This window comes from Aedes albopictus, chromosome 3 (assembly GCF_035046485.1).
Source record: "Aedes albopictus strain Foshan chromosome 3, AalbF5, whole genome shotgun sequence".
NCBI lineage: Eukaryota > Metazoa > Arthropoda > Insecta > Diptera > Culicidae > Aedes > Aedes albopictus.
The window spans coordinates 16,872,440-16,889,543 of NC_085138.1; the positions used below are offsets into that span (position 1 = coordinate 16,872,440).

At 42.7% G+C, this 17,104-nt stretch overlaps 1 protein-coding gene across 1 annotated transcript; it reads left to right on the forward strand.

Annotated features, from left to right (window-relative positions):
• Nucleotides 1-13,473: 13,473 nt before the first annotated feature.
• Nucleotides 13,474-14,778, forward strand: LOC115254284 (uncharacterized). Its single transcript, XM_029851684.1, has one exon. The coding sequence runs from the start codon at nucleotides 13,474-13,476 to the stop codon at nucleotides 14,776-14,778; it is 1,305 nt and encodes a 434-aa protein (XP_029707544.1).
• Nucleotides 14,779-17,104: the final 2,326 nt, after the last annotated feature.

Below are 17,104 nucleotides of genomic sequence, written 5' to 3' on the forward strand. Positions count from 1 at the left end.
TTGGGCAGTCAATACGACCTTGCAGAGCGTCCGCTATGAATAGGGCTCTGGCTGTATTGCGTCTTACATGTAAGGGTTCTAGGTCAATAAGTTGGCAACGATTTTCATAACTATACAAAGGATATGAAATAATGCAGTTTGCACCACCGGAGTTAGCTGCCTGCAGTCACGGACTTTACTCGCTTTTGAGTAGGCAAGAAAAATGATACACTATACCCAGTAGGGTGGCCCACACTTATATGAAAAGCAAAAATTTCGAAAAATGCCAAGTCTTACCTCCTAAATCAGTTGTTTTGGACTCCCAGAAGCTACGTTCAAAATTTGAGCAACATCGGTTGAGCCTAAGGGGGCGCTCAAAACGCTTGAAGTTTGTATGGGAAAACTTGGCCAAATGTATGCAGAAATTTTAAGTTTTCGAATTTTGCCGCTAGGTGGCGCTGTAAGCGTTCAATAATCAAACCCTTTGGTATTTTTGTAGGTGACTATGAGTCAAAGAACTTTGTCGAAGACCGCGAAGTGATCCGACGGCTGTGACAAAAGTTATACCCTACGCAAAGTGAGGCAAAGTATTGAGATTTCATTATTATTTTTTTTTATATAATTCATAAAATTTGGTTTTATTCATTCATTAAATTATACAGTTATATATAAAAAAAAAAGTTTGGAAATTAATTATTCTAGATTGATATGAAAATTGAGTTCATTAACATCGATTCCTCCATTACACTCGTTAACAAAAGTGATGTATTTAACAAAAATTTTCAAAATCTTAACTCGTGTTGTTCTTCTTATTCCTACCAGAGAAGGTCTCATCAGGTCTTCAAAAGATAGTCGCCTCCATCCATTCATTTGGCTTGCTAGCTTCCGCTGTAGGATCGTCCAGGCCGGTCCAACGCGAGCGCAGGTTGAAAACTTATGCTGGAGCGTTTCAGGTGTTCGTCCGTCGCAATGGATGCAGTTTTCGCTAGTCACTCTCTGCATTACGAACAGCAGTTTTCGATGTTCCAGCTTTCCATTTACCAACAGGTATAGTATGGACCGTTCGGACGAGCAAAGCAGTTTGTCGTGGATGTTACGCCACGCACGTGGCCAGTCGATTGCTGGGTTGTTCCTTTCCACTTTTGGTACTTCCGTTTGTCCAACGTAGTACCGGTGTATGAGATCGGCGGAGGGGTTTTGTTGGATTAGGTTTGGGATTTAGGAATAGTTTGAAAGGATTTGCTTAATGTCAGGATGATCTATTGATATTGTGGGGCGGGGATTAGCGTGGAAAAGAAGGAACTTGTAGTAAGGAAGGGAATCGATCTCTTTTAGATGACGGTTCAAGGCCTCTCCAAAGGCCCTCTCCAAAGGATCTTACCCATCGTTGCGGTAATTTTCGCTGTGTGTATTCCAAGCGGCGGCAACACTGACGATACGTACCATAACTTGGAAGTGCCGAACGTATTCAACATTATAACTTTCTGGTGGAGGGTAAATGTGCGCAGTCCGTGTAGCCACATTTGTTGCGCAAATTTCCCCACTAGCGCATTCCAATTCAGCGTAGTCATTAGGCGAATCGAATTTGCGAAGGTAATCCCCAGAATTTCAACTACATTGACTGTATGCAGCCACTGGGTATTGATGGTGTTACCTTCGCAAAATCCAACGTTTATCGCCACAGTTTTGCGCAAATTCAAACGAGCGCCAGCTACAGCCTCGAAGCGGTTGAACATTTGATGCATCATTTCGATTTGCCCAGCTGTTGTGACGATAACGCTGATGTCGTCGGCATATGCAACCAGCAAATCGTCACCGCACGCTTCCTCGAGCCGTCGCACAAGGGGGTGGAGGTACAGCACGAAGAGGTGCATGGATAGTGGGTCACCCTGCCGGACCGAGCGTTGTATTTCGAACGAACGCGAGAGGCGCCCGTTGATCAGCAGCCGCGAGGTGGATCGGCTGGCAATGCGCGCGAGAAGAGTGATGAGTTCCCGATTGAAACCGAGCGAGGTCATGGTGGCGAAAAGGAAGGAATGACGGACCCGATCAAACGCATTCTCGAGATCAAAGCTGATAAGCTTACCGGCGCGCCGGTGATGACGAAGGCTGGCTATCCGATCTTTCAGAGCAAGAGTGGCTTGGAAAATGTTACGCTCCGAGTTCGAACATTTTTGTCCGTCGCTCAAGACGTGGTGAGCTCTCATGACGTGCTCTAGCCTGGTTTTGAGAATACGAGAAAGCAGCTTGTAATCGCTGTTGAGCAGCGAGATGGGGCGATATGATCGTGCCGTGTTGTCTCCTCCTTTCTTCTTCACTAGCACGATGATTCCTTCCACAAACGCAGAGGGAAGATTGCCCGCGAGCGCCTCATTCAGAAGCAGATTCAGCTCTCGGTGGATGACATCAAACATTCGTAGATAGAATTCTCGTGGTATTCCATCGTTTCCGGGGGAGCGCCGTGGGGCACTGGATTTAATTGCAGAGAGGATTTCTGCTGTTGTGATCTCGCTTGTGCATGCTTCGTTGAGGGGATCATTTGGTGGGATCACTCTTTGGCAAGTAAACCCGTCGCCGTCGTCGTCGTCGCCGTTGTTGTTTGTTGCTTCTTCGGTGTACAGATTCGAAAAAAAGTTTAGCAGATTTGCTTCGATCGCCGGAGGGTCGGCAACGATCTCATTTTCACCCGTGCGTAGCTGTGTGATGGCTGTTCTTCTTCTTCGTCTCTCCCCCAATTGGAAGATTGATATGGGTTCTCCGGCCACATATGTTTGGTTGATACGCATAAACATATGCGAGAAGTTATACCGCATTTAGTTCACCACTGGACTGCGAACTGCGACTTCATAAGTGCGAAAACGTAAATAAAAGTGCGCGATTGCATCAAATCAGGTTGATGTCTTCGGCGCACTATTTCTTCAAACTATGGTGAACAAGTGCTCTGAAGACACCGAGTTGATTTGATGCAATCGCGCACTTTTATTTACGTTTTCGCACTCGTGAAAACTAGTGCGATAGTCCAGTGGTGAACTAAATGCGCTATACGTTGGAGCGCCAACATCTCTCCTTTTAGTCGGTTAATAGTGACCAACATTTCGGGGTGTTGATAATACGCGTCGTACGCTAGCCGTAGTTGCGCATATAGACGCTGGTGCGCGTCATGGAAATCGTCAAAGGCGATTCGCGATTTGCGCTTGAAAAAGGATTTTATTTTTGGCTTAGCTAGAAAATAGCCTTACTTAGTGTGACAACTGGTAGTGTTCCGGAATTGGTTCCGTGAGTCCCGTCGAAATTGTCAAACCCTGCATGTGACACCTTCGGTTGAGCCTAAGGGGGCGCTCAAAACGCTTGAAGTTTGTATGGGAAAACTTGACAAAATGTATGCAGAAATTTTAAGTTTTCGAATTTTGCCGCTAGGTGGCGCTGTAAGCGTTCAATAATCAAACCCTTTGGTATTATTGTATGTGACTATATGCCAGAGAACTTTGTCGAAGACCGCGAAGTGATCAGACGGCTGTGAAAAAAGTTATACCCTAGGCAAAGTGAGGTAAAGTATTGAGATTTCATTATTGATATTATTCCTTTACATGTATTGGAAAAACAACAATAAAGTTTATCCTCACTTTACCTAGGGTATAACTTTTTTCACAGACGTTGGATCACTTTCCGGTCTTCGACAAAGTTGTTTGGCATATAGTCGCCTACAATAATACCAGAGGGTTTGATTATTGAACGTTTACAGCGTCACCTAGCGGCAAAATTCGAAAATTTTAAATTTCTGCATACATTTGGCCAAGTTTTCCCATACAAACTTCAAGCGTTTTGAGCGCCCCCTTAGGCTTAATTCATTTTGCTCAAATTTTGAACGTAGCTTCTGGGAGTCCAAAACAACTGATTTAGGAGGTAAGACTTGGCATTTTTCGAATTTTTTGTTTTTCATATAAGTGTGGGCCACCTTAATACCCAGGCATAATTTTTCTAGACAGGAACGGGAATTGATCCTGTGTTCTCTGGAGTGGCGATCACTTAGCTGGCGACTAATAAACTGATTCCATTAACACTAAAAATTTCATTTGCGCAACGCCGACCTATTTCCTAAATTGAAGTTGGTGTAGGTACCAATCGTGAATGGTCCAGGAACATGATGCAACAAACTACATCTTCCAACGAAAAAGCTATTTGCGTGTTTGTCAAAAACGACTCTTCACCCAAAAGTGAATCACCACTTGAGTGTAAAGTGCCGCTGCTTTTTTCGCATGGCATCGTGCTTTCCTTGAAACGAACACAAATTCTGAAAATGCAAAGCAGATGCTATTCTGGGGGAATCTTTTTGTCCGTAGGTACCTACGATTGACACATAAGCAGCCATGTGCAGCTCTGAACTATAGGATGGAAGGATGGATCTGCAGAGGAGACATTTCACTTCGAGCAAATAAGTGTACATGTCTTAGTACGAGTACGACTGGGTTAATTTGAATTTTTTTTACGGTCGTGTAGATCAAGGGGCCATATTGCTGAAGTGGAAATTGCGTAAGTATATGAGAAGAATGACAGGATCGATTCTTATTGTTTCCAGGAACTTTTCGTAATAACAATTTTCTTTACTTCGTATATGATAGAATATCTTCGTGGCTGCCATATGCAAATGTAAAATAGTTATGAACAGAGAAAGCTCACAGTTGATAACTCTTGAAGTGCTCATAGAACACTAAGCTGAAAAGAAATCTGTACTGTTAAAAAGAATTGAAAGAAAACTTACGGATCCTATTTACTTTACGTGATATGCGTCTGTACTTCTAGTTTCGAACATTTTCTCTCCTCAAGTCTGACCCAGATTCATTCTTCAAAACGCTTCCGGCGTCCAAGTCAGTGTCGGTTTCGAGTACCGCGTGCGTGTTTTCGAAGAAAAGGAAGAAGCTCCACTACTGACTGGCTTGGCAGGACTTATGGCCTGCATGCTCACTTTCGGTATGGTGCTGTTCCCCAAATACTCTTTACCGACAAGAAGAAAAAATCATCGTACCGAACAATTTCGTGCACTGCAGAAGAATATAAATTCCCTGAATAATGGTCCTCTCTCGACCTCCTTCAGTTTCCTACACCCTACCCACTCCGAAAAAAATAAAAATGAAATCAGTGCTCCGGCCCTAGGTCAGGACGCACACGAGGCGCACACTTTTCATGAACTTTGCTGACTCAGCTTGATTCATGGCCAGGGACCATCATCAACCATAGACCAAGCACCCGACCACCCGACCGACCTTACCCAACGCTAACCTAACCAAGCCGAAGAAGCAATTTTGCCCCACTGAGCAAGAAGAACGCCGAGTTGATTTTCTGCTTGGCCGTCCACCCACGAGGGGGTTTGCTTTGATGATGATGAGTGCCGCTGCCGCCGCCGCCGCCGCCGCCGAAGAGAGGATGACTGGGTGATTGTCAGCGTTCTGTCGAGCATCAAACACTGTGAACTAACGATGCGAATGGGATGGATGGTCCTACTAGCTGGGGAATAGCAGCTAACCTGGGTGAACTTGAGGCAGTTGTGTGCACTCTGGAACAATAGTGCTCCTTACCTTGGGTGGAAATACTGTATGTTTGTGGAAGTCGTGCTCTTTGTTGAGGGTTCAGTGAACAGCTTGCACGTGTAAGTTGTTTGAGCTAGAGGTGCGTGAGAGTTGCACATGAATGCTTGTCGAAAACAAAATCCCGTAACAGAGTTTTTTTTGTTTGATTCTCGACAGATTATTTCGCCAAATTAATAAAAAGAATACAAGCTTCAATTCAAGAGATTTTTAGCTGATATGTTTAGAAATAATAACAGATAAAGGGGTTCTGCCACCATCAATGAAGTGGCGAACAAATTTACCTAAAAATGCGAATCGTCTACTAATATATAGTGACTCTGCCTACGTATATTTCACAAATACAAGAATTTTTACATTTCTGAGGGAAAATAACCAAGCGTGTAACCTGGCAAGTAAGGTTTCACTGGGGGAGCCACGGTGAATATGAAGATGACACACGATGACTGTGCCCCATTGCGCGGGCTGGTGGGTGCGTGTTCTACTCAATGACTGATGAAACAAATACCTCGAAACAATTCAGATGGAAAAAAAAGAACAAGCGCACACGGCAAGGGGCATAAACTGGTTAAATTAATGGATTGGATTTGTTGGATCGATAGACCGGAAGATTTATGCACGAGGTGTGACTGGTGCATAAAAATAAGACAAATTGCTTTATTATATTGTGGGCAGACTACAATGCTTAATGAATAATAAAATGGTGTGGTTGATTGCGATTTTTGGCTTTTTTTAGTTGATTGCGTGTCTTAGGTGACGAATGATGCTAAAAGTATGAGATTGCTTGAAAAAAAAAAGAATAAAGGATGATCATGAAGGCTGTTGAGTGTGTCTTTTTTATGTGCATCATAAATACCTCAGAAACACTACACAGCAAAAATTTCTGAAAATTACACCAAAAGTAAACAAATTTACACATAAATTTCTATTCCATTTCACTGAATTTTACATTAAACAATTTCTTGTATGTATATATAATTTAAAAACTAATGGTATTAAAATACACGGCAATAAAAACTTTTTTCGTCGTTCAAAAAGTTCTTACTTTTTAAAGACTTTTGAAGCATTCATACATTGTGGATAAACGTTCAAAATTTCATTCATTTCGACTTATTGGTTTCGAAGATACGATAGTTCAAAAAATGGTTGTTTAAAAAACAGTGGTTAATGACAACTGTTCTAGCTCGCGAAAGATTAACCAATCGAGCTCACATTTGTACCTATGATACACATATAATAGATTTACAAACAGACAAAATTTGAGAATTTTTGATGCACTCTATGAAAAGTAACAGCTTGTTGAACTTTTTGCGAGAAAAAGTTGTCTAACCCAAACATTTTGGCACCTTTCACGTGCCTTCGAAAACACATTTCAACACAACTCAAGTGACATGTTGATGAACATCGCACTTTCATACGTTTAAAAGAATTCCATTTCATGGTATCAGAGATCATATCGTTTATCTGGCTTTTGATTTATGAGACTTAAACTTTTGAAAATCAGCCGCAACCTTGAACTTTGAGGCGCCATTTTGGATTGAAGTCCGGCAGCTTGGAAATTCTGGTCGCCATTTGTAGACTCCAGATATCTTCCCCATACCAGATACACCCATATTGAATGCTTTTAGAGCCCAAAACTCCATTGAACAGCCACCATTTTGATTTTTGAGGCGCCATCTTGGATATTCAGATCGCAATTCTTGAACTCCGGTTGTCTTCCTCATACCAAGTATACCCATATTGTACGGTTTTAGAGCCTAAACTTCCATTGAAGTTTATGCCGCCATCTTGAATTTTGAGACGCCATCTTGGATATTTAGGTCGCCATATTGGATAGTTTAATTGTAATTTTTGGACTCCAGACTTCTTCCCAATACCAGATATACCCATATTGCACGGTTTCATAGCCTAAAACTCCATTGAACAGAAGCCATTTCGAATTTTGAGCTGCTATCTTGGATTTTAGACCGCCATCTTGCTTGTTATTTTTAGAATTCGAACTTCTTCCCCATATCAAATATACCCATATTGCATGGTATGAGGTCTTAAAATCCATTAACCAGTAGTCATTTCGAATTTTGAGACGGCATCTTGGATATTTAAATCGTCATTTTTTGGACTCCAAACATCTTTCAATACCAAATATACATACACTGTGGTGCATAATTGATCGGACAAACGCCGATTTTCATACAAAATGGCCAAGTTTGAGATGCTGTAACTATGGTTTGCTTTGATGGATTGAGCTCAATTTTTGACACGGAACTACAAATATGCTGAATTTTGTGTATACAAAGTATAAAATGTTTTCGTTCACAGGTCTGGGCGTGGCAAGGCGTTGAAAATATTGCAAAAGTGATCGGACAGCGGTACCCCTTTGATTTACACGCGTGCCGCTGTCCGATCACTTTTGCAATATTTTCAACGCCTTGCCACGCCCAGACCTGTGAACGAAAACATTTTATACTTTGTATACACAAAATTCAGCATATTTGTAGTTCCGTGTCAAAAATTGAGCTCAATCCAACAAAGCAAACCATAGTTACAGCATCTCAAACTTGGCCATTTTGTATGAAAATTGGCGTTTGTCCGATCAATTATGCACCATAGTGTATATTGAATGTTTTTAGAGCCTAAAACTCCATTGAACAGCCGCCATCTTGAATTTTGAACCGTCATCTTGGAAACGCTGGTCGCCATTTTTGGACTCTAGACACCTTCATCATACCAAATATACCCATATTGCTTGGTTATAGATCCTAATACTCCATTAAACAGCAGCCATGTTGAATGTTGAACCGCTATCTTTGGATCTTGAATATTCTGGTCGCAATTTTTGGAGTCCAGACTTCTTACCCATACCAAATATACCGTATTGGATGGTGTCAGGTCCTAAAACAGTCGCCATCTTGGATATTCTGGTTGGCATTTTTAGACTCCGGACATCTTCCTCTTACCAAATATACCCATATTGCATGCTCTTAGAGCCTAAAACACTATTGAGCAGCCGATATTTTTAGTTTAGAGCCGCTATCTTGAATTTTGGGGCGACATCGTGGAATTTCTGGTTTCTAATGTTCATTTTCGCATACAATTCGTCAACCACGCTAAAGGGTACAAAAATCGCCACAGTTTGATGTGTCGCATGATGGGGCTTGGTTCAGTATTATATACGGCCAGTTCCACCGGTGCTGATCCGGGTCACTGGAACGACTATAACTCCGGAACCCCTTGACTAATCAGAACCATTTTCATTAGCAAACAATGCGGTAAAATTCCGGTGCGACTCGAGCTATAATCCGAAAAATCCTCCAATGGGAAGTGCTTTAAAAATGAGTGAACTTTTTTGCGCACAGACATACATACATACATACATACACACATACAGACTTCATCTCAATTCGTCAAACTGAGTTGATTGGTATGTGTGACTTGACACTCCGAGCTTTCTACCGAAAATTCGTTTTTTGAGTGAACATATAGTTTTTCAGTACACTTCGTCAAAAGGCAAAAAATTTGAATAACATTTCACAAGGTCCCGTATATTTTTTATTTTTTATTTTTTCAAATACATTGTAAATTAATTATGGTTTGATATAGGAAAACATATGCATAGGGGCTGACCATTAGACTGTGGCTTATTTTTGGAAAATGTTGAAAACTGGAATTCGTTAGCTCTTTTTGATCCGAATCACATAAAAAAAACCTTTGAGTTTGAGCCCAAAATTTTGAAATTTATAGGTAGCGCAAACACCTATAAGTTAAATTTTCAAGGAATGAAAAGTTGTTTCCACTTTAAGTGCTATAACTTTTTCAATTTTCAACCGATTTGCAATCTTTTCAATCTGTTCAATCTTTCACAAATTGATTTTCAAATAAAATTGTAGAACAATATATTATTCCCAAGTCACGCAAAATATGGATTTGGAAAGATGTCATTTATTTTTCTTCTTTCTACAAAAAAAAAACTTAAGGGTCCGATATCTTTTAAGTGCTAAACCAATTTTAAATTTTTTAGCACGCTTTTTTTAATATTTGTATTATCTAAGAACGCTGTGAAGTAACTGTTCCTATAAAAAATGGTTCAACAGAAGTTCATGGAAGAATATATGAAACAACATTTTGGAAACTCCTTGTTGGGATGTCTTAAAGAATTTTTTGAGATATTTTTAAAAGATTTGTTTGAAGAAATCTCTTTATCAAATATCTGTTCGAATTTCTGAAGGTACATCTGGAAACTGGATAAACCTCAGTAAATATTTTTAAACAAAAAAAAAACTCTTGAGTTATTTTTAAGAGCATTTCTGTCTGCAGAAAAAGCCAAAAAAAATAATCTGGAACAATTTTCTCAATTGAATTGCTGAAAGCATCTGTGAAGAAATTGGTAGAAGTTTCGTTGGAGGATATTCTTAAGCAATCTATGAGAAAGCCCCGGAGAGATTCCCGAAGAAGCTCTGAAGAAATTCCTGCTGAAACCAGTGGAATTAGGAATATAAGAATCTCTAGAGAGAAATTTTCAATGGAATCCTGGGATAAATTGCTGTGTGAACCCCAGGTTTTGGAGGAATTAAAAAAAAAATGCCGAGGAAATCAGTTAAAGAATATTGACATAATCTGGAATACTTTAAATTGGAATCATTGTTAGAAATCATGGAAGAAAAAAAAATCGGAAAAAAAAGCTGGAGAATTTTCTTGAATATCCCCTGGACAAACTCCCGAGGTACTAAATGAAAAGTTTTATAAGTGAATTTTTAACCAAACGCTTGGAGGAATTCCTTGAATTCCTTAAATCCTTGGAAGAATTTCTGAAGGAATCAGTGGAAGAATTAAAAAAAAATCTTCTGAAAATTTTATGAAGAAATTTCTGGAGAACTTTCTTAGGCAAACTTTGAAAAAGGCATGCAGTCCTTGAGGTATTTCTGCAGCAGTCCTTGGAAGAACTTTAAAAAATCTGAAAGAATTGAAGAATATATTAAGGAACCTTTTCAGAAGTTTTTAATCAAAATTACAACAGCACGATCACTCGAGGGTTAATAAAAACTGATGAAATACCAGTTGAGAAATGAGGAAAAACTTTTCAAAGAGAGTATTCTGCAAGATTTTCAAAGTTATTACTCTGTCATTATTGTAATTCCCAAGTAACCGTTTCCGTCAAATAGACTAGAACCACCTTAAACAACGTTTGATTGCTCTGACCTTCATACACACAACAGAAACACGTGTTTGATGAACAAATTGAGATTTGAGTTATGATCAAAAACCACGTGCTCCAGTGGGAATCGAACCCACGACTCCCAATTCGCTAGATGGGCGTTTCTATCCTCCAAGCTATGGAGCCACATAACCACCTCCTTAGGGGATGGAGATGGCCATGTGGCTCCGTAGCTTGGAGTGAGATCCCGCAACTGTTTTGCGCTGCGATCCGCAATCTGCAGGAATAAAGATGGAAGCATCCTGACGGCCGGACGGGATGTGAATATAAGTTGGAAGCATCTCTCCGATGAGCACCCGAATGGCGTGGAGAGCGTAGGCACGGGAGACCAGGACTACACCGGTGCAACAGAGGACGACAATGATTCAACTCCCACGCTGCGGGATGATAAGGATGCCATTCTCCAGCTGATAAGGATGGTATCGTAGCTGTGCTCATCAATATGGGCCCATAAAAGTTGGCCACCTGTCTGCACCGGTTGATCTAGGCAGGATCTAGGAAACAGAACAGCTGCCGAAGGTCTGGAAGAAAGGGGTAATCGGTCCCATCCACAAGAAAGGTGACCGTTTGAAATGTGAGAACTTCAGAGCGATCACCATTTGGGATGCTGCCTACAAAGTGCTATCCCAGATCATCTTTCGTCATCTGTCACCTCTAGCGTGCGCAACTTTTTCTCTTTTCTCACTCTCTTTCGTAAACAAACACGAGAGAGAGGAAGATAAAAGAGGGGGCATAATGCGCTCTTTCCTACGTTTATCGAAGAGAACAAGTGAGAAGAAAGAAAAAGATGCTCACGCTAGTGTCTATCACCTAAAACGAATGAGTTCGTGGGAAGTTATCAAGCAGGCTTCATCGACGGCCGGTCGACAATGGACCAGATCTTCACCGTACGGAAAATCCTCCAGAAATGCCGTGAATACCAGGTCCCAACGCATCACCTGTTCATCGACTTCAAAGCGGCATACGACAGTATCGACCGCGCAGAGCTATGGAGAATCATGGACGAAAACGGCTTTCCTGGGAAGCTGACTAGACTGATTAAAGCAACGATGGACGGTGTGCAAAACTGCGTAAGGGTTTCTATGGTGCACTATCCAGTTTCTAGGGTGCACTATCCAGTTCATTCGAATCTCGCCAGGGACTGCGACAAGGTGATGTACTCTCATGCCTACTCTTCAACATCGCTTTGGAAGCTGTGATGCGACGAGCCGGACTCAACAGCCGGGGAACGATTTTCACAAAATCCGGTCAATGTGTGTGCTTTGCGGACGCCATGGATATCATTGTCAGAACATTTGGAACGATGGCAGAACATGAAAAGCGGTGTGTGGCAGAGAAGGATGAACCACGAATTTGCTGCACTGTATGGCAAACCCAGCAGCATGCAAGAAATGCCAAAAACCGGGAGGATACGGTGGGCAGGGCATGTTGCAAAAATGCTATACCAATTGGTTTTGATCACAGATCCAGTTGGCACAAGAAGGCGTGGAGTATTAGATGTAGCCAAGGATGTAGAGCAGTATTCCCAAAACGAGTATTGTGGTGTTATACCTATTAATGATAATAATAATAATAAATGTAGTGATAAATTAATAAATGAATGGAATGCAATGTATGAACTCTGGAAGAAGAATTATTCTGCCAAACCTAAAATTGTAATCAAACATCGATTCGGAAATTTATTCAAATGAGAAAGATAATATTCAACAGCAATACGTTTCCAATTTTTGGAACAAAATACATCATTTTGATTACATCACTCGCCACCTCCGCTGCCCCCACCACAGTGAAACCCTTCGAAATGGATCTAAACATACATTCGTTAGTCGATTCCACAGCCGAAAAAAAGAGAGGCGGAAATCGATTTCGGCGTCCTTTTTTTCGGCAGGCGAGAAAAAATACAGCGTGAGATGAGAGCCTTTTCCCTGCAATCAATAACCGTTTAGAGGCATCTTTCCGAAACGACTTTTACCCCGTTCCGCTGCAATCTCCACCACCCAGCAGCCTCCTCGGGGCGGACAAAAACGCACATGCTTCCAAGTGACGAAACAATTTTCCCATAACGACATTATTTCCCAAATGGAATCCACCTTGTGGTCCCCTCCCCCTGCCCATTTGCAGCCGAGGAGCCGATCTGCCTTGGACTGGACTTCGGGGGAATGGGTGTTAAATTGACCCATCCCCATTCATGTTTTCGAATGGAAACGTCAATGATAATCGTTTCCAAAAATGTAAGGATTACAAAATACGTCTAACATATTCTCTTTCCATTCAACATACACTGATCGTAATCACGCCGTTTCGTTCGGTTGTTAGAGTACGTGCTATCGTTAAAAACACGGTTTTTTCTCCAGTTTTCGCGATCGCCGCAATCTCAAAACTGTTCAGTCGGTGCGGGAAGTGCTATAGATTCGTTATCTAGTGAAGATTTGTGAATTTTCGAGAACAAACGACCGAAAAAAGTGGTTTTCTATGTGCGCAAAGTGCTTCGGAGGAGTAATACAATAAACTGTCAGCAGGCAAGCCTACCACATTCATTCATTTTTTCGGTGGTGTGGATCGCGGTGCGCTAGAAGCAAGATTTCTTGGAAATAAAAAAACACCGAAAAGTTTTTAAGTTTCGTGTATTTTCTATACGCTAAATTTTGGGGTAGGTGACGGGTGACCGTTGCCATCTAAGCTGTGAAACAAGCGTGAATCATGGCGGCCGCTAGTAGTGGCGACCCAGGGGGGTCCGTCAAGCGTAGATTGCCGGAATTCATGGATCCTACCAATCAATTTGGAGAGTTGACGTTTCTGCAGATGACCGGAAAGGATGGTGCACAACTACCAATCAACCCGTACATAATTGGTAAGTCGGTGGAAGCATGTGCCGGTGGAGAAATTGAAGATGCGAGAACAGAAGCAAACGGAACCAAATATACCTTGCATGTCCGTAATCCAACCCAAGTTGCCAAGCTACTAAAGTTGACGAAGCTCATCGATGGAACCGAAGTAGAAGTCGTTCCTCATCCAAAATTGAACATTAGTAGGTGCATATTGTCTTCCTCCGAACTGATCCGGATGGAAGAGAAAGATATTTTGGCGGAAATGAGTAGTGAGAAAGTGATCCGTGTCCAACGAATCACCAAAAATGAGGGAGGAAAAAAAGTCAACACACCTGCGCTAATTCTGACCTTCTGTACCACAACATACCCGGAAACTATGAAAGTGGGGCTGAGACGTCTACCCACTCGCCCATACTTTCCCAATCCCATGCTCTGCTATGGTTGTTTCAGTTATGGACATACTCGCATCCGTTGTCCTGGACCACAACGCTGTGTCAATTGCTCTAACAATTTCCATGGCGATGAATGTAGCGAAGCATCCTTATGCTGGAACTGCAAAGGAGATCATCGACCCACCAGCCGACAATGCCCGGTGTACAAAAAAGAGGTTGATGTGATTAAAATTAAAGTACGTGAAAACATATCCTTTCCTGAGGCCAGAAAACGCGCTGAGCTGCAAACAGGTGGCAGTTACGCCCAAGTAGCAGCCCAACAAAACGCACTCGAGAAGAAGCTATTAGATCTGGAAGCGGCCATGGTAAAAAAGGACCAGGAAATTGCTAGGCTGCAAGAAGAAAGCAAAAGGAAAGATGAAAAAAATGAACAGATGATGTCGTTCATCAATCAGGTAAAGCAACAAAATGTTCATCAACATCAACACCGTAGCAACGAGCAATCCGCCAGCCAAGAAAAACCACGCCACAGAGAACAGAAAATAGCAACAATAGCGACAACTGGCTCAATCACCCGATCGAGGAACAACTCGCCAGCCATTCAGGAGACGAAGCGTGGACGTCTCCCAAAAAGTGATAGTAACAAACCGGTCACTTCTCCAAATACAAGCCCACCCCCGAAAACTAAAAAGGCTACTACTGGCACGTTCGACCTCACCGAAATGGATTATTCTGAGGAGGAACCAGAGGTATCGGAGACAACGTCAAAACAGCGTTTTCGATAGCCCATCTCTCCAACAAAGTTCGGATAACAATGACAACCTCGGCATGCACACGGACAACGAGACTAATCGGTTCGGAAGTTGGGAATGTGTAGTACCTCTTCCGACGCAAGTACAGCCGGCTGAAGGAGTTGTCCGGGACGTCTTACCCCAACCCGTTGATAACGAATTCACCGCTGTAGCCGATGGAATAACGAATAGGAACACAACATCGAACACAATGGGTAGACGGCAGGGGGAAGGGGTAGCCCTTCTTTTCCATGGCCGCCGACCAACAATCGAAAACAACAACCAACCCCCACCAACATCAAACAGCATCGCAGCTAACGACGAAGATAGTCCTAATACTACACAAAGTCTTTCCCCAGTGCCGGCTGTTGCCGGTGGATCTGGAAGCAATCGTGTAGTAGTTTCGGCAACGGCTGGCACTGTGGGGCGAGACGTCCCACAGGTCAGTTCTCATGTTTTTCAAAATCAATCAGGTACTGCCGCGCCTGGTATCTTTACAGATAGCAACGAATTTGTACCAGAAACACAACTGGAAGATCCCTCAAGAAGACAGCAGACGAACATTACACAAAGCGCTTCCCCGGTGCCGGCTGTTGTCGGTATTAGGAGGACTTGTGTAATGGTTTCGACAGCAGCTGGCACTGTGGGGCAAAGCGTCCCACAGGCAAGTTTCTCTCTTGAACAACAACCAACCGCAGAGCCTACCGTGGAACCTTTTTCTTCCACAGCTAACTTGAATACAAGAAGATCATCGACGTCATCGTCAACTACCTTAGCATCCACAGATAGTCGGTCAGGCTATTGTTTTGCACTCCAATGGAATGTGCGTGGTCTAAGGGCCAATTTAAGCGAATTGAAACTTCTCATTTCCGACCTTGAACCCAGACGAAAGTGAATGAGTCGGTTATCACATCGGGTTTCATCGACAGGCAATATACATTACTGTTGCATTCCAACAGTGTACACTACTGGCAACATGGAGCAGGACTTGCCATCAAGGAAGGTATACCCTATGAGCGTATACAAGTTGACACAACCTTGTACTATGTTGCTGCACGTCTCTACGCACCGATTCAGGTAACTGTGGTGTCTGTGTACATTCCACCGAACTCATTTGACTGTCAGGCAGCATTTGGTATTAAGTTACTCGAGCAACTAGAAGGACCGGTGTTACTTCTTGGTGACGTTAACGCGCACCATCTCGCATGGGGGTCTCAAAATTCAAATGTGCTTGGGCGATTTATCGCCGAATTGACTCTAACCAAAAAGTTAGTTATATTGAACGACGGTTCTGAAACTCGAATTGATCCGGCTACAGGAAACACTTCGGCGATAGACGTGACAATCTGCTCAGAGAGCCTGGCTCATAAGTTCGTCTGGCGAACTCTACCGGACACACATGGCAGCGATCATTTCCCGATAACCGTGTCCTTGCCCGGTTTATCGAAAGAACGAACAATGCGACGAAAATGGCTGTATAACGAAGCTGATTGGTCATTATACGAACGAATCACAGCAGAAACCATCCGACCCGACGTTGAGTGGGACGTAAGCAGCTTTACTGAGAAGATTACTATAGCAGCGATGAAATCCATTCCACGAAGCAGTGGCCGAACTGGACCAAAAGCGGTACCGTGGTGGTGCGCTGAAGTCAAAGCAGCAATCCGACAAAGAAGAAACTGTCTACGGTCACTACGGCGTCTCCAGCAGCATGACCCAGATCAGCCAGCAGCATTGACGAGATTCCAGGAAGCTAGAGCTAAAGCGCGGAAGGCAATCGAACGAGCGAAGGAACAATCGTGGGAAAATTTTGTGGCGAAAATTTAACCAAACAGCACTACGACTGAACTATGGCGAACTGTTAATACTCTACGTGGCAATCGTCAACATCGCCCAATAGTACTCAAACAAGAGAACGGATTTACGGATAATCCCGTTGAAGCAGCGGAAGAATTGGCAAAAGCTTACAGCGATAGATCGGCGACATCTAGCTATCCCCCATCGTTTCAAACGATTAAGGCGGCAGCAGAACGAGTGTCCCCTGGTGTTTCGCACAATACTGGAGACGTGTATACTATTGATATTACCCTGAACGAACTACTGTGGGCTCTCGACAAAGGGCGAGGTGCCTCTACAGGTCCAGATATGGTAGGATATCCGTTGCTCCAACGTCTTCCTCTGTGCGTGAAAACAACGCTTCTTCATCTGCTGAACGAAATTTGGCGCAATGGTGAGTTTCCTGCCAGTTGGCGAAACGCTATCGTTGTTCCTATCCCTAAATCAAACTGCAATGATTCCGGGCCTGATGCTTTTCGGCCAA

Coding starts and splice junctions, on each gene's coding strand:
- LOC115254284 (XM_029851684.1), top strand. CDS start 13,474: ATGGCGGCCGCTAGTAGTGGCGACCCAGGGGGGTCCGTCAAGCGTAGA.